The following is an 18,323-nucleotide window of genomic DNA, read 5'->3' on the forward strand; positions in this document are numbered from 1 at the left end:
AATGATCTTAATTTTCTGAAAATATGACATTAAAATTAAAAAAAAGACAGATATTAATAATAATAAAAAAAATAATAATATTGTTATTATTATTGTTGTTATTTTTATTGAATGTCTCCGAAATCACGTCAATGCACACTTAAATATTAGGAGGAAATGAAATTGCAGTAAAGAGCCAACGCCATTCATGGGCACTGTGGCTACAGTATTTGTTCTGCTGAATTGAATTGGGGGAAGCATGTGACACACGTGATCAGGAGTCAATACTGATGCAACCATAAAGAAAATTTCTGCATGACGCAATCGAATTGAGTAAGCAATGTGCAGTAGGTTCTCGATTATAGATGGCTACACCATAAAAAAAAATCCGTTCAAAGCAGAAAGGAGCAAAAATGCAACAAGAAGTAGAACATTTTATGTTGTTGTTTTCTAATGCCAGGCGTTTGACAATAAAGTCATTTGACCTCTTGCACTCCAATATTTTCCAAAGATATTATCATGACTAGCCACTGAAGCACAGATTTTGAGGTGTTCCGAATCCATTTCTTGGTTTGAGTTGCACAATGGGCAGTTAGGGGACTGATATATTCCAATTATGACCAATAGATAATTAAATACCGAAAAATGGAAAAAAGCAGGCTATATTGGTTCGGTGTTGAAGTGAAACGAATTTATACACCATGTCCCGCTTGGAGGGATCGAGAAATAAATGATAATTTCAAGTGTAAATAATGGTTTATTAAAATACCTTATCACATAACTTGATGTAAAAGCTCTCCGAGTTTCGGAGAATGCTCAATGCAACTCCTTGTGTGCGCCTTGAGTTGCTCTGCAGACATCTAAACTGTATTCAGTCTCTTGCCAAGTGTTCTGTAGCATTTGTAGAGTCACTACCGCAGTTGCATTTCTGAAGTGTTGCCTTAGTTCCTCCGAAGTGTTAGCTCTGCCTCTTTGGTACATAGCATTCTTCACAAAGCCCCAGAAAAAAAAGTCCAAAGGGATCAGATCAGGTGACCTGGGTGGCCAGGCAAGGGGTCCTCGTCTTCCAATCCCCCTACAGCAGAATTTTTCATCCAAGAACTCACGCACCTGTTGTGATCAAAGTGTGAGGCCCCATCCTGCTGAAAACCCGATCATAGGGGAAGTTGGTGAACAACAAAGTTCTGCAACATGTCAAGATATACATTTCCTGTGACTCTAGCCTCTATGAAGAAAAAGAACAGTCAAATAACGGGTTCTTCTGCTAGCCATAACATGCACTGAACTTTCTGTTGTGTTGTTCACATGTTCAGCATAGCGTGTTCTCCTACAAAATCGCACCAGGCTTGTTTTATTGTCCTAGCAGAAACAAACGAAAGTTATGCGTATAGCTGTTTTCAAACTTTGTTGCATAAACTTGGACAGTTTCTCTATCTTGTCAGATGTAAATCACAACGATATCGTTATCTGATTTTAAGCAGTGAGCATTTATTTCTCGATCCCTCTAAGCGGGACATGGTGTATTGCATTCTGCATTGTCTGTGATATCTCATAAGAAGATGATATTTCATCAACTTCTGAGCCCTATTCATTACCATTACTGTTCTTAAACATTCAGTAAGTATGATACAGTTGTATTCGTATATATTATGTATTATATTATATTAAACCAAACCCTTTAACTCTATTAAATATAGAATATAATCTAAATTTAACAGAAGAAATACTGAAATCAGAAGTAAACACTGAAATACTGAAACAATTGTCTTTAGAGACAATTAATATTAGGTACCCTCCACAAAACTGGCTTCATTTATACACCGACGGATCCTTGATCTCCAGAGAACAAGGTGCCAGTGCAGGTGTTACGTGCTGTCTCTTCTCACTTTATAGATCTCTTGGATATGGAACAACAAGTTTTGATGGTGAAATCATTGCAATAAGTGAATGTCTCAGGAATCTTCTATGCCACATCAATAAATTTAGGAATGCAGTTATATTGTCAGACTCCAAAGCAGCTATTCTATCAATTGTCTCTAAACACACACCTTCATCTCAAACAGCAGAAATAACTAAAATGCTCTCTCAATTAATATCACTCAATAAAAGAATTGTATTCCAATGGATACCATCCCATTGTGGAATCCTGGGAAACGAGAATGCAGATGCTTTAGCAAAGAAGGGCAGCACTGCTACTTACAGACCTGTTACTAAATCTACGTATTACTCTGTGAAGAGATTTATTAACTCTACATACTTAGACTTCAACAAACAAAATTTGATAACTCAATCCCAAGGAAAAAAATGGAACTCTCTGCATCAAAATCCACAGTTAATTCCCGATTTACCACGAAAATCGTCTGTAGCTGCATTTAGATTGGCAACAGGCCATGACTGTCTGGCCAAACACCTGCATAGAATTGGAATATATCAGTCCCCTAACTGCCCATTGTGCAACTCAAACCAAGAAATGGATTCGGAACACCTTAAAATCTGTGCTTCATTGGCTGGTCATGATAATATCTTTGAAAAATATTGGAGTGCAAGAGGTCAAATGACTTTATTGTCAAACGCCTGGCATTAGAAAACAACAACATATTATGTAAGTATACATTGGTAAAAAAAATTATGAATGCCCTGCCCCATTTAAACATTTTCCCACTTTTTCTACCAAATACTTTTTTTTTATTATATTTTTTTTCTTCAGTATGCATCTTGGATTGCTCTGTGCAATAAATTGTGTTCGTGCAGAAATAAAGTTTATAACTTAATGATTTCGTTCATAACCCTGTCATATCCTATGTTATTTTTTTGACGGAACTGCAATACTTTAGGCTTTTCAATCAGTTTAAAACTGAATTTTGTCACTTACGTTCTTCCTTCCTCGCAACCGGAAGATGCTGCTCTTACTGTCTGTTTAGTTTTGATGAAATTAATCCTTTTTCTACTGGTGGTTTTGGGACTTAGTTTTAATTACCATTGTTCATTTCATTTTTGTGATATCGTATTTCCGATTTTTATAATACAAACGTAACTATTATAATTACAGATTCAATATTCACCCTCCATAGCACTAGTTTCAGTTCTCTGTAATGTGAGTTGTGTCCTTTGCTTCCTTAATGGTTAACATATTCAAGTCCGCACTGAAGAAATTCTACAAGAAACAACACAAGGTGCCTGTATTCTTTGAAAGGAATTTCAAAACATCACACCTGCAGATACAAGCCGTCCCTGTCCCTCGTGAGTTGTCTCCTCGCCTCAAAGATGTTTTTCAGGTAAGTGAGTGAAGGTGATTTTCCTTGCTAACAAGTAAATGCTTTTTCAACGAATTAAATAAGAATAATCACAGCAGTTATGACAACAAGGAATTTGGAAGATGATTTGTGGCACGATAGAAGAAAAATAGAGAAGGGTAATCGGAAGATTCAAAGACATTGAAACTCTGATACATATGTGTGTGTCTATATACTGGGTGTTCAGTTCAAAGTGTGTCATGGCTCGCTGTATGCCGTCACGTGGCTAGTCGATGAGCCTAGAGAATTCAGTCTTCCTAAACTTCCGCAGAGGTGCATTACTTATCTGTCAGAGAAGTTGCCTAGCAAGTACAGCGTTCATTCAGAAGAGTACTTACCGATACGCATGGTAACACCGGTAGTGGCAGGAATGTGAACTGTTTCGAAACATGTACTGAGGTGAGTTTTTTCTTACTATCGGTATATGGGGAGAGGGTTAAGACAATTACTTACGTATTTGTTGACATTAACTTCTACGGTCAACATGGACACGGAGCATTTGATTTGTATTGTGGACTGTTGCCGTACGCAACCGATGATAAGAAATACCCTGCGTAAGACTTGGCCGCGCAAAACACAATTCGAAAGAGGTTATGGTAGCACACAGACCGTACAGACCGCCATCTGTTGCTACGACGTTTAGTTATATCGTACATGTTCTCAAGTTCAGATTGAACGCCTTGATTAATAGGCAACTTCTCTGACACAAAAGCTGAAACTCGCTTCAAATTGCTGACTCATCAACAGTGACGTCATGACACACTTTGAAATGAACACCCAGTGTGTGTATGTATATATATATATATATATATATATATATATATACATAAATACATATATAAATAAACATGGCAAAATGTGTACAGGGTCTGCAAACCTGTTACATAAGCAGTGAATTACTTCAAGAAAACTGCAGTGCATGTTGTTATTGTTGCATTTCAAACTTTTTCTTTCTCCATTGACTGACATTGAAAGGACATATTATGTAGATTGTGGCACATAAATAATAAGGCTGTTTTATGCACCTCTTATTTTTCCTCGTCAGTTTCAGCTGTAGTTCTTTTGCAAGCTCCAGAACTTATTCTACAACAATTTTCTTTTAAGAATTTCCTTTAAATAGTGAATATCTTGGTCATTCCAGAGTTTCACTCTAGAAAAGTAACTTCAGCAGTCTTCATACTGTAAAAATCTTTATTATTACTTTCCAATACTTCCAGTAAAGAATGTAGACTATATTTTTAGCTTCAAAAAAAAAAAAAAATTCCACCCCAACATTAGTCTCCCAATCATACTAAACTGCTAACAAACAAAAGTATAGGACGTTATGTCATATGGCATCCATAGTATGTGGTCACATCACCAGATGGTAGTGTGATATATGGTTATCGCAAAGAGTGATATGAATTCAGTTGTGAGTCGACTGCCATGTTGTGCACCTATAGTATGAGTATGTGAGTGCATTAAATGGCACAGAGAGTGATGTTATGATAATGCAGTTGTGAGTTGACCACTGTGTAGAATGGATGTGACCTGATGGGTTTTTAAGGTGGGTACTGTAATCTTATTCCAACTACCATAATAAACATGAATAGCATGATGCTGTGTCATTTATGGATGTTTGATGACTACCCTACCCTAATCCTACCCCACCAGTACACATACTGCCCTTTCAAGTAGTATGATTGTGTGTCATTTATGGATGTTTGATCCCTACCTACACTCTATTAGTATCATTTAAGCCTTATAATCATCTCATTGAAATTAAATATATAATATACAGTTAATAAATAATAATCCAAAAAAGCTATAATGGGGAAATTTTCCATATACCATACTCAGACTACAAATTGGAGACAAATTATGGTAAGTTCTGGATTACTATCAAGCCCAAATAATTTAATAAATGCCTTAAAAGTTTTTATGAAACAACTTTAATAAAAATTAAATTAGATCACGGAAAAATAACTGAAGTTTTGAAGTAAATCAGGGGCTCAGACAAGGTTTTAGTCTCTCCCCATTATTATTTCTTTTATCTTTGGAGTATAAATTGGTAGAAATACAGTATTACCACAGTCTAGTATATACAGTCACGAAGCTCAATACGTAGGGAATATGCATCCATAGATAGTTGCTAACCACTAGGATCGCTACTATTGCCTCATCACAGACAATAAGAAATAGTACTGGCACAGTCTATTGTTCCTAGTACCCTCAACAACTCAAGCTTCGTGACTGTATATACTAGACTGTGGTATTACAGTCATTTTTGCAGATGACCATGGCAGAAAGTGAAGATGATTTGCAACGATCTGTTTTTAAAATGCAGTCTATTCTTATAAATTACAATATATAAATTTCAGACGATAAAACCAAGTCAGTGACAATAACTGGAAAAACACTTTACAGATTTAAAATACTCACAGGAACAGATTTTGTATACCTGGGAAGTCATATCAATTTGAAAACCAAAAAGATCTTCAGACAAATTTAGTAAAATATAACAGATTAAATAGTGTGTTGAAGAGAAATTTTGAAAAATATATAAGGAAAGAAATTCAAATTAAATACCACAACATTACTTCTAAACCAGCTCTTCCATTTGGAAGTGAATATTGGATTCTCTGGCAACATGATAAACACAGGATTAACTATTCACAGATGAGATTTCTAAACTTGTTAAGTGAAGTGACTTTACGAAACAGAATTAGAAGTGAGCAAATTAGAGAAAAATGACATGTCGAAGAAATGGTAACAGAAATAAAAAATTCCTGTTCAAATGGAGTCACCACGTGGAGCAAAAGGAACCTGAAACATAGGAAGACCATTTCGGCAATGGACAAATCAATTTTTGTTGTCACAGAATGGGCATTGGTTACCCTGAACTGCAAATAGAAGAAGATGATTATGACTCAAAAAAGTCACCCAATTTAAAAATTCCCTGTGACTTCTTTTTATCTGTGAAGGAAGCATAAAGGCAAGGTGTATGAAAGTAATCATAATTCACTAAAATAAACTTAAAGAGAATATCAGGAGAAATTCACTTGAAATATGTACTGTAAATCACAGATATGTACAGATACGGAAATAAAATTTGGAGCTCCCTTATTGTACAAATTTTGCTTACAACACACTGTGCATGTGCAGTAAAAAGGAGCCCCTTTATATGCTACTTGTGGACAGTTATGTGAAATTATTGCCTACATACAGGTGGACTCCCATCAAGATTCGCTCCAAATTTTAATTCCGTATCTGTACACTTCATCATAAGAACAGATTGCAATTTAACAACATAACAGCTTAATGCTATTTAAGAGAATGGTCATATGAGAGACTTTCATTAGGACTGGAGCTTGTGCAAGACCTGATACGTTTTTCATTAGTGTGAGGAAGTAAAATTTTATGGGTACTTGTCACTTGATCTGGATTGTTTGTGTGTTTTATAGGAGAGTGCTGAGCAAGACAGCTTGCAGCTAGACGAGTTACCTGCTCACTCAAAGTTGTCTCAAATAGCACCGCCCAGGACCCCATATTTCTATGTGGAGTTACCTTCCGGAGAAAAATTGTTCCACAGAGTGAGGAAGAATTTTCCACTTCAATTTGCAAGGTAAGAAAAGGGTGTCAGTAGTTCATAGAATCCATATTTTCCTAACTTATCAATGGAAATGACTTGTGGATCTTAACTGATTGCAGAGAAGTTCTGGCCAATGAAGAGCTTCTGAATATGGTGGATAGAGCAGATTGGCGGGATTGTAAGATTACAAAGGAAGAAGAAACTGAACTTGCTAAGAATTTTCGAACTGCATTTGAACCTTTTGATTTTACACTGTAAATTAAAGACAAAATGTAGGTCATATTATTAGAAATTATTTTTTTATTCATAAGCCTGTTACTTGCATGCTTCTACAAACAAGTATAATAAATACTAGAATTCGTAAACATTCTATTCATACAAATCTACAGTATTTATTTCAATGCAATAGCATAACAATAGATCAAAGTTACCTTTTTCATTTTATATACATAAACTAATCTAATTTTATTTCTTTAAGCTTGATGGTTGAGGTAGCCTGTATTTCAACATTTCAATTTCAGCTTCAAAATAAGATATCCTGTTGTAACAAAAATACTCTGGATTCTTGTATGAGCCATCTTTGGATGCACCTGGGCCCACCTCTGCAAGAAGAAGAAAAAGCTTAATGGAAATAATCTGCGCAGTAATGTGTCATGTAAGTCAGTTTTAAATATTGGAAAACATGAACATAATCATTCATTATACTTCAGTTCACCTCTCCCACCTCCAGCGTTCTTTATTTTTAATTTGGCTGCTCATCAATGAGATGAGAAAAATATTTTAATAAATTAGTCCAAAGAATTATAAGTGAATGATTAACAAATTAAATACAGCTAAAATGTAAAACTTTTGGATTAGATTGTATTATTATGTTCCCGATATGAATGTTTACTTAATAGCAGACATGACAAAGACATTAAAATATCTAGTAATAAAATGCAAGATTATATCTTTCTCCTTATTATGAAGTAGTATAGAAAAAGTATAATACTGCAGCATTCCAATTTGGCAGGAAATCGTTTTGACAAATCTTTCAGTCTGTATAGGTTTTCCTGCAGAAATAATACAGTAGGAAAGTAACTTCTCAGAATAGATGAATATTGTGTAAGAGAATTCACGAACCTCCAGATGGCAGCTTGTACACTGCAGAACTCAAACCCGGCACATCAGTCACAGGTTTGGCTGCTGCAGGGGCAGGTTTGGCTGCTGCAGGGGCAGGTTTGGATGCTGCTGTTGTAGTCCCTCCTTGACTAGCAAATCTTTGTGCAGTATGTTGTAAATCAGTTCTTGCTAGCACCTGTCGAAAGTCATAAACTGTCAGATGCTTTTCCAATTCACTGCGGACTAAAGCAAGGAAATGCACTATCACCTTTACTTTTTAACTTTTCTCTAGGATATGCCATTAGAAAGTCCAGGATAACAGAGAGGGTTTGGAATTGAACGGGTTACATCAGCTCCTTGTTTATGCAGATGACATGACTATATTAGGAGAAAATCCACAAACTATTAGGGAAAACACGAGAATTTTACTTGAAGCAAGTAAAGAGGTAGATTTGAAAGTAAATCCCGAAAAGACAAAGTAACTTACATGATTATGTCTCGTGACCAGGATATTTTATGAAATGGAAATTTATCCTTTGAAGAAGTGGAAAAATTCAAATATCTTGGAGCAACAGTAACAAATATAAATGATACTTTGGGAGGAAATTAAATGCAGAATAAATTAAATGCGTGTTATTATTCGGTTGAGAAGCTTCGGGGCTAAGAGAAATGAAGTTACAGGAGAATGGAGAAAGTTACATAATGCAGAACTGCATGCATTCTATTCTTCACCTGACATAATTAGGAACATTAAATCCAGACGTTTGAGATGGGCAGGGCATGTAGGACATATGGGCGAATCCAGAAATGTATATAGAGTGTTAGTTGGAAGACCGGAGGGAATAAGACCTTTGGGGAGACCGAGACATAGATGGGAGGATAATATTAAAATGGGTTTGAGGGACGTGGGATATGATGGTAGAGACTGGATTAATCTTGCTCAGGATAGGGACCAATGGCGGTCTTATGTGAGGGTAACAATGAACCTCTGGGTTCCTTAAAAGCCATAAGTAAATATATTTAACCTAGGAAGAAATCGAACTTTTATAAACATGATTTATGAATTAAGTCTAATCTCATACTGAGAAACAATTTGTTCTTTCAAAATCTGCATCTAAACTTATGCCATTTTACAATGACAATTACTAAAGGAGAAATTTCGTTAGGAATAAATGAGAAGTGACATAATTTTAACTTGGAATCATCTTTAATCTTAATGTGTTTCAAAAACTATGAAGTTGTTTAGAACATTTGCTATCGGTACCATATTTCTTGCAAAGATCATACCGACTTAGTTTATTGTTAGGTCAACTAATGCAATTATAAAACAGAAGTTAATAGGCTATAAGAGAGGCAAGTTGAAATGATCTATTGAATCAATAAACGGAATTCATTTTCTTTGTACGATATAATTTTACATGATAAATATAATGTTTTGTATTTATATTTTTAATTTTTTTTTTTTTTTGGAAAGTATTGTTAGAATAGAGAAGATTAACAAATGAATAAATTTAGAGTCTACAGGGAAACCAACATAGCCTACTTGCAAAAATCAAAGCTAAAAGGGTAAAATGGATAGGACATGTAAGCTTAGTAAGAGTCCCAGAATAAAACAATATTAAGAGAGTTTTTGAAGTATACTATCACATGGACGCAGGCCAATGGGAAGACCAAGACTGCTATATTTAGGTAACTTATAAAAATAACATGAAGACGTTAAAAATTTGTGACTGAAAGAGGATCTGCACAGTAGATATGATGGCATTTTATTGTCAATTCGACAGCAGAGAGTTTTCATAGCTTGGAAAGATAATAATAAAGTATTCTTCGATTAATTTTATTAGAGAACTTTCATCAGGGCTACAAATATTTTCAAACTACTCCTACCTGAATAAAATCAAATTCTAAAACTCGGATCACAGTGTAATCTACAACATTAGGGGCTCAAAGATAGGTGGAGATAGACTACTCCAAAGCATATAATTGAACTGAAAATTACAAAGGAACTTTCCGAATTTAAACTGGAATCAAGACGACATGACTAATATTCAAAAACCATTACAGACCAATCTACCATGCCCTTTAATTTAAATTACGTTTCAGGGTACATGGTCACTCCAAGAAAGTCTCGATACCATCATACACTCTCTCGTGCAAATCATGAATTTAAATAGTTACAATAAACTGCTTACTGCTATTTACAAATAAGAGTATGTTAAAGTGCCATTCAATTATAAATGTTCCTACAAGCGTATTTTCTCACTTGATTTTATGTAAAGTAAACAACTTAATGTTAGCATTATAGTCTTTCAGGTGAAATTACGTAACATTTTGTTACTTTGTCGTAAATTTGGTACTCAAAGAAATATCAGGAAACCGAAATAATGTATTAACCAAGTTTTGATCATAACCTCATCGAGATGATTTAAAAATAATATGTTATAAGAATGATGGGAATAGAAGTGGGCCTACGATTATATTCATAGTATCAAAAGTAAAAAGTGTGAAATAACACTTATAGATCATATTTAATTATTTACCGCAATGTTTAGTGGTTTGTAAAGAACATATTTCAAAATTTTATATAAATTTGCCATCTTCCTGCTTGACCTTCTAAACCATCCACTTCAAGGTATTTAAAGTCCATGACTACCAACGAAACTGACCAGACTTACCGTCATGCGTCAGCCAAGACAAATTTCCCACTTCGTACAATGTTGATGGTTGTCAAGTAAAGAATATGAATCTATCTGTTTTATATAATAGCTTAACCATTAGTAGTAATGGTTTACTATTTTGTTAAAGTCTAGGAAAATTTCCGCGTACCTCAATTCTAACATCTAGCATTATTTAATTGTATAATATATTATAACAATATGAAATTAAAAAAAAAAATAACCTCAAAAGATCTGGCCATCATATTGATGATTTATTTACTTTTATAATTTTATAGACTAATGCCACCACATACATTTCCATACAATGATTAGCCTATATAACATAACGGATTACCTCAAGTTATTTGGGTTATTTAATTTTTATACTTCCTAAAATACGGTTATGTCATATTCTCATATAGCATAATCCATATCGGCTACCACATAATTTTTTTATTTGTACCAGTACCGTAGGTCAATCCACTACGAATGAAGATTATCAGATGCCAAAACAAATGCTCAGATTCAAACCAGTAGGAAAAAGGACCGCAGTTAGAACAAGAAAATGATGAATAGAACAGTTGAATCCTTTATGAGACAAATAATCCTTGCAGTTTTAATCCGTGAAAAATGATCAAAACTCCAAAACCATTTCGGTATGATGACATGATAGCTTGGTTAGAGGCATGAAGTTTAGAGCAGAATGAACTTGAGGTGGTTGGTCTAGCCCTGCCACTTTATTTTCCACTGATGAGATCTTTAAACTGTGCTTCTTTCCCTTAGAAGGGACAGTAATTAATTAAATATCCCAGAGGCTTAATGAATTACATCTTTAAATACATGCCAGATATCTTCTTCTTCTGGTCTACACTTTGGTTTTTCATCCCATATGTATTTTGTGAGGGCACATGGCCCTGCCAGTAAGTTGATTACATAATGTATGCCCTTCTATTCGGTCCTAGAAAAGTCATTCGACACAGACAAACTGATCTGAATTTGGTTGAAACATAGCAATGTCTTCTTGTATAGTTTATGTGCTCTTCCTTTTTTTCTTGTCATAGTAAGTCAACATGTTAGGTTAACTTAATGCTTTATAGGATAACTTAATTTTTGTAAAATTTACATTGTCTTACCACTTTATATAATAGCCGTTAATTATTTCAGTAGTTCTCAGAAATTGTAAAATTTAAATTTATAGTTGTAATATTGAAAAACATTTTTTACAAAGCCAAAACATGCATTTAAACATGGAAATTTTACTTGAAGCAAGTAAACAGATAGATTTGGAAGTAAATCCCACAAAGATAAAGTATATGATTATGTCTCGTGATGAGAATATTGTACGAAATGGAAATATAAAAATTGAAAATTTATCCTGTGATGAAGTGGAAAAATTCAAATATCTTGGAGCAACAGTAACAAGTATAAATGGTACTTGGGAGGAAATTAAACGCAGAATAAATATGGAAAATGCGTGTTATTATTCCGTTGAGAAGCTTTTATCATCCAGTATACTCTAAAAAAAGCTGAAAGTTAGAATTTATAAAACAATTAGGCTATATTACCGGTTCATCTGTATGGTTGTAAAACTTGGACTCTCACTTTGAGAGAGGAACAGAGGTGAAGGATGTTTGAGAATAAGGTGCTTAGGAAAATATTTGAGGCTAAGAGGGATGAAGTTACAGGAGAATGGAGAAAGTTACACAACGCAAAACTGCATGCATTGTATTCTTTATCTGACATAATTAGGAATATTAAATCCAGACGTTTGAGATGGGCAGTGCATGTAGGACATGGGCGAATCCAGAAATGCATATAGAGTGTTAGTTGGAAGGCCGGAGGAAATAAGACCTTTGGGGAGGCCGAGACGTAGATGGGAGGATAATATTAAAATGGATTTGAGGGGGTGGGATATGATGGTAGGAATCCACAGGATTCGTAGGTCGAACTTTCTGTAGAGCATGCCGGTATTTATTTGCCATAAAGCAAATACAAGTTTTTTAACTTACTTATGGCTTTTAAGAAACCCGAGGTTCATCTATTATTAGGCAGTACATCTCACTTGATATGTGTCAGAAGAATAACGATTGTTTGTATGCATCTGATGTCTGATTAGTGTAATATGTAGCTAATCGGCGATTTATGTAAAGGAGGGGGAAAGGAACTGGCCATACTACCCTATTATCTCTCCTGGCCTATTGCCTCATAAGTGGTGCCTTGTTGGTATCACTTGTGAGGTTCAGACCTGTCTTCTAACAGTTCACTAAACAAACAACAATATTTACCGATATACAGAACATTTTCTTCTGATAAGTATAGCTGCAATTCTTGGTACAATGCTTGTTCATGTAACTATTTCTTCTTTTTGTTTTCCTCTTCGTTAATTCTCATTTCTAATAAACCACTAGGTTTGTATTGCTTGTGAACTGATGGTTGTGGAAGACGTTTTCCTCTAAGGGACTTCATAGTTTCGTGGAATGCCATATCATTGTACGAGTGATATTCTGGATTCTTATACACTCCACACTTTGATATATCACCTGCAGTTGAACAAGAAAATCTCGTACACATTTTAGAAAATTATATTTTTCTTTATCCTAAAGTGCCAACTTTACATATTAAGTATATAAATATGATGACAATTACAGAAAAAAATCTTTCAGTAACATCTGTAATGATCGACAAATATGGCATTGAAAATAATCTGAATAGATTACAAAATTGGTATAAAAAACTCGATTCACAATAACACTATGATTTACTGTCTTTAAATTATCAAATTGAAATTGACTGTTTTTTTACATAGGCCTACTAATTAAGATAAAGTGATAAATGAAATACTGTAGACAGTATGTTTACAGAAACGTTTTCATTAGAGAAGTTAATTATTACTAGCCTAAAACTTAATCATACAAAAATTTGAGGCATTAAACAGACATATATGAATGATTTTTCAAAATAAAAGTTTTCTCAGTCATTATGGCATTATAGCAATGAAGATATTTTATTTTTCAGTAAAAAGTTCATTATTATTTACAGAATTAACTAGTATTACAGGTCTTAAAATATATCTACACTAATTACAGTAATTTTTAGAACTAAAATGGCTTTAATCATAACAACTAGATTAAAATACAGATGGCTTTTTTATTTTGAAAATCCTCCCAAACTATTATAGCTGGTTTTCAGAACTGGATATTTGCTGCCTACCATAGCTCACCAAATTCATTCACAATGCTGGGTGGGCACTGGTCAAATACAGTGGTCGAAATCTCATGAGAAAATTTCTTCCCCCATGAGGATTTGCATTGTACGATTTCTGTTATGGGAGTTCAGGCATGATGCCTTATACTACAATGTTACAGCACAGGACTTCATTATAGCCTTACTTTTGCTTAGCGAATTTTAAGTCACTATTATTTTCAATGTTCCTATCAATATTGAATACTGACGTTCGTAAATAGCACATAAAATATAAGCATTGAAGAGTACAGGGAAAAAACAATCAGTCGCAGTTCTCTTAAGATTGATGTCATCTTCTAATACTGTATATTACTACAAAATTTATTGCTGTTCATAATGAAAAAGTAGGAAAGGATGACTATCCATGGTGATAATTCTCCCCTATGAGCTTTTTTTATAAGAAAAACACGTATAGTTTGCAGTAATATACTGAATTAGATGATGATATCACGCTTATGAGAATTGTGACTTTGATTGTATTTCCCCTGTACTCTTCAATTATAATATATGAATTGCTAGTTTATGTAAATTTATGAAAAAAATTAATGACATGACAGTAATAAATTTAATCCGTACAATTTAGAAATTAAGCCAGATATTTTTTTAAAAATATAATAGATGTTTTTTCTGTGAAATGAGGAACACACAAGTTTATCATTTTATTTAGTTGTAAAGAGAAATAATTTAGTTTATGAAAGTATTTTGATTGTTATATCAGGAAAGCAAACTACAAACAGGAATATCATTCTTAACGAGATAAAGAATGGAATTATGAAATTCATAAATTTTTTGTATAGGCCTAGTCAGAAAATATATCATCTTTGTGAAAGCAACCTTTCAATTTCTTCTTACATCTCTTTCCAGTAAAGTTAGGCAAGAATGGTTAATGATTCTAGTGAGTAAGAATAATGTTAGCCATTTATTTAAATAAGTTGGCATAACATTAACTCTTGGAAAAGTATAATGAGAAAATGTAGGCCTATGCAGTTTACAAAATTTTTCTTTGTTACAGTTCTTTCTATAAATATTTTATAAACGTATCATTGTAGAAGAATTTATCTTTTTCTTTAAATAGTTCGACCAGTCGACTGCTAGTTTCATGTCTATATACCTTAGCAGTGGTAAACGATCATCCAACCAATATTGGAATAATGTGTAGTCAACATAATAATCTCACACCTGTTATAGCTGGCTTACAAAATTGGCTTTCGCTACTCAGTGTAGCTCCTCAAATTCATCATTATATTGATATTGGGTGGGCATTGGTTCCTTATATTGGTCGAGATTTTATGAAATAATTTCTTCCCCTATAGGAATTAACCAGCACTCATTCCTTTGCTGCACGATCCCTTAGACTACGTAGCTATGACACAAGACTTTTTTTCCTTAAGTGTATTTAATTTTAATAAATGAATTCATGGGATTGTGTGTTACTTCTAATATTGTAATTCTATGAGAATGCAAGTACGAAAAATTAAAAATTCTTGACTAATTTCTTTACCTGAAATGTTCCCTCGGAAAATGCTTTTTGGAATCTTCATCTGTACAACATTCTCAGGGCTCAATGGTGGACATGATGTATCATTTTTACATTCTGTTTTGGAATCCGATTTATATTTTTCCTTGGAATCTGATTCACATTTTGCATTTGGTATACTTGAACTTACATTTGGGGAGGAGCAAGGTGGTTGAATTTTGAGGTCTGTTATGTTGGTGTCTATTGGCGTAGGACAGAAAGGAGAGGCATTAGAAAATGATCCTCTGGTATGAGTGGCTGACACCTTGAGGCAGATACGAGTATGAGGCTTCTTAGACTCTGGTTTAGAAACTGGAGTGTCTGATGATCTCTCACAAAAAGGAGACTTCGTGGAATCTGATACACATGCAGAAGTGGATAATGGAGCTGGTTCAAAAGCTGGAAGAGATATGAAAGTATCAGAAACTTCTAGGTTTATAGATTCGCAGGTTTCAGTATCTAATTGTTTTGATTGTTTGTCGCAAAAAGATCGAAATGATTCCTGTATTCTGCTCTATGGCTACAGGCATCTGATGGTTAACTTTTTGGATGTCACTTACTTTTCTTTCTGGACGTGGGACAGACATCAGAACGTGGTTCCTTGGATGTAATTACACTGGAAGATAATGACTTTTTATTATCTGATTCGCAGCTTTTGGTATCTGGTGGTTCTGAACAAGAAGACATCTTATAAGATGATACATTTTCGTTTGTGGATGTAGAACTGGTATCAACTTGTGGTTCCTTAGAAGTTATACCAATAGGCTTATAGTTCTTGGGTATAGCATACATGCATTGAGATTGTTTTTTATATTCCAATGGCTTATATGTATCAGATTTATGAGTGGAGACAGAAATGGACTTAGAGCTATTGCTTGATGGTTTAGCACAATATGATTGAGATTTGTTGGTTTCTGACTTAGTACAATCAGATTTGGAACTACCAGCTGTTGACTTGGCATAATGAGATTTGGGGTCATTTGCTGTAGGTTTCGCACAGTCAATTTTTGAAGTGCTAGTTGTTGGCTTAGTGCATTCAGATTTGGAGATACTTGCTGGAGATTTGGCACAATCAACTTTTGAGCTTCCAGTTGCTGGCTTAGTGCAATCAGATTTGGAGCTGCTAACGAGTGGTTTGACATAGTCAGATTTGGAACTGCCAACTGATGGCTTGGCACAATCAGATTTTGGGTTATGTCCTGGAGATTTGGCACAATCAACTTTTGATCTGCTGGTTGCTGGCTTAGTGCAATCAGATTTGGAGCTGCTAACCAATGGTTTGACACACTCAGATTTAAATTGGCTAACAGGTGATTTGACACAGTCAGATTTGGAACTGCTGATTCGTGATTTGCTATCAGGTTGACAGCTACTAATTGGTGATTTCTGAGCATCAGATTTGTTTCGTTGTACAGACCTTGAAGGTCTTCGACGGTTGAATCTTTTGTTTGGCAGTTTGGGATATTTATGTGTCAAGGTATTACTTTTTAGCGAGGAACAATCAGGCTCACATATGGTGACAGAAGGTTTAGAAAGGTCAGATTTTGAGCTAGTGCTTGGCAGAATAAAGGCATTATGTTTCTCATTTTTTCTAGACCGTGAAGGTCTGGGACACTTTGCTTTTGGACCTCTTCCACATTTTCGTTTGCAGCTGCTAGCAGATGTCTTGACACAATCGGGTTGAGTGCTGCTGACTGGTGGTTTAACACAGTCAGATTTAGAGCTGCTTTGTGATTTAGCACTTGGTTTGTTACAGTCAATATTGGATTTTCCAACAAGTGGTTCAGCATAGTCAGATTTTGAGCTGATAGATGGTCGAGATATACTGATTACTGGTTTAGAGGCAGATTTATAGCTTGTGCTTGATTGTTTTGAAATATTGGATTTAGAGCTACTGCCTAATGATTTAGTGGTGTCACCTTCAGAGCTTTTCCTTTGTAATTTGGCAGCATCATATTTCGAGCGTCTGCATAGTGATTTGGGAGATGTCAGTTTTAAGTTTCTTGTGGGTTTTGAAGGTTTAAGGCGTTGGAATTTTGGAGACATAGTTTTCATGTTTTTTGTGGACTTCGAAAATTTATAACATTGTGTTCTGGAATTTTTAAGTTTAAAATTTTTTGTTGGCTTTGAGGTTTCAAGACGTTTTACTTCAGGTTTATAGACCCAGTTTTTAGCAATATTGGTTTCAGAGTTAGTGCTTGGCGATTTAGTAATGCAGTTTTGAGAGATACCGGTAGTCATTTTAAATTTGGTACTGGAAGATGTTGAACTGCTCATGTTACTGCTGCTTGGAAGCTTAGTTTGTCCATCTTGAGGATACTTGCTTGAAGTGATTGGTGTGGTCTTTGAAGATGATATGGTAGAAGAAACAGATTTCTTGTTGAATAGTGGATTACACTTCTCTCCGATAAATATATTCAATTTAGTTATGCATTCGTTCAAAAGAGATTTCAATCTTTTATTAGTGTTTGGTTTCAAATTATTTTTTGGGGATGGTTTAGTACTATCTGATTTCTGTCGTTTGCCTGTATATTGTATTAAACCTAATAAGGATATATTGCTAGGAGTCTTATATGTGGCTGTATATATTGGTCTCAAACCAACTGAATTACTTTGTTTCTTAGCAATTAGAAGTGAATGAAGGTTGTTTATTTCAGCATTCCCTCCTTTCATGAATTTTTTATAAAATTGCACACTAGAATAAATAACTGGAAACACTCTCGAAGCAATTGACGTGCCGTGTCCTATCTGAGCAGTTGAGTAAAGAATGTCACTCTTCTTACACCTGTCTAATTGTATATTTTTTATACTTGCAGTATAATTAATTATTTTATCACAATTATTCCATTGTGCGTAGAAAATTGTCTGAAAGTCCTTGCCTGATTCTGGACATACAGTAGTGCATTCAAAAGGTTCATGCTTTTCTTTGCCAGAAAATGCACATTTTTTGCTAATTTGTGAAT

General features: G+C 34.5%; 3 protein-coding genes across 3 annotated transcripts in view; 1 reads left to right on the forward strand and 2 right to left on the reverse strand.

Moving 5' to 3' along the window:
• Nucleotides 1-7,215, forward strand: part of LOC138699550 (CWF19-like protein 1) — a 32,786-nt gene extending 25,571 nt beyond the window's left edge. The window contains exons 10-12 of the mRNA XM_069825534.1: nt 3,110-3,254; nt 6,716-6,876; nt 6,963-7,215. Coding sequence (XP_069681635.1) covers nt 3,110-3,254; nt 6,716-6,876; nt 6,963-7,101 — 445 coding nt within the window. The 3' untranslated portion in view covers nt 7,102-7,215. The remainder of the gene's footprint in view (nt 1-3,109; nt 3,255-6,715; nt 6,877-6,962) is intronic.
• Nucleotides 7,121-10,602, reverse strand: LOC138699551 (uncharacterized). Its single transcript, XM_069825535.1, has 3 exons — nt 10,485-10,602; nt 7,966-8,140; nt 7,121-7,445 (listed from the first exon to the last, which is right to left on the reverse strand). The coding sequence occupies exons 1-3, from the start codon at nt 10,539-10,541 to the stop codon at nt 7,309-7,311; spliced, it is 369 nt and encodes a 122-aa protein (XP_069681636.1). The 5' UTR covers nt 10,542-10,602; the 3' UTR covers nt 7,121-7,308.
• Nucleotides 10,603-12,890: 2,288 nt separating this feature from the next.
• On the reverse strand, nt 12,891-17,406 carry LOC138700407 (uncharacterized). The gene is made up of 2 exons (XM_069827024.1): nt 15,346-17,406; nt 12,891-13,141 (listed from the first exon to the last, which is right to left on the reverse strand). The coding sequence occupies exon 1, from the start codon at nt 17,404-17,406 to the stop codon at nt 15,913-15,915; it is 1,494 nt and encodes a 497-aa protein (XP_069683125.1). The 3' UTR covers nt 12,891-13,141; nt 15,346-15,912.
• Between the last annotated feature and the right edge of the window lie 917 nt (nt 17,407-18,323).

This window comes from Periplaneta americana, chromosome 5 (assembly GCF_040183065.1).
Source record: "Periplaneta americana isolate PAMFEO1 chromosome 5, P.americana_PAMFEO1_priV1, whole genome shotgun sequence".
In the NCBI taxonomy this organism is placed as follows: Eukaryota; Metazoa; Arthropoda; class Insecta; order Blattodea; family Blattidae; genus Periplaneta; species Periplaneta americana.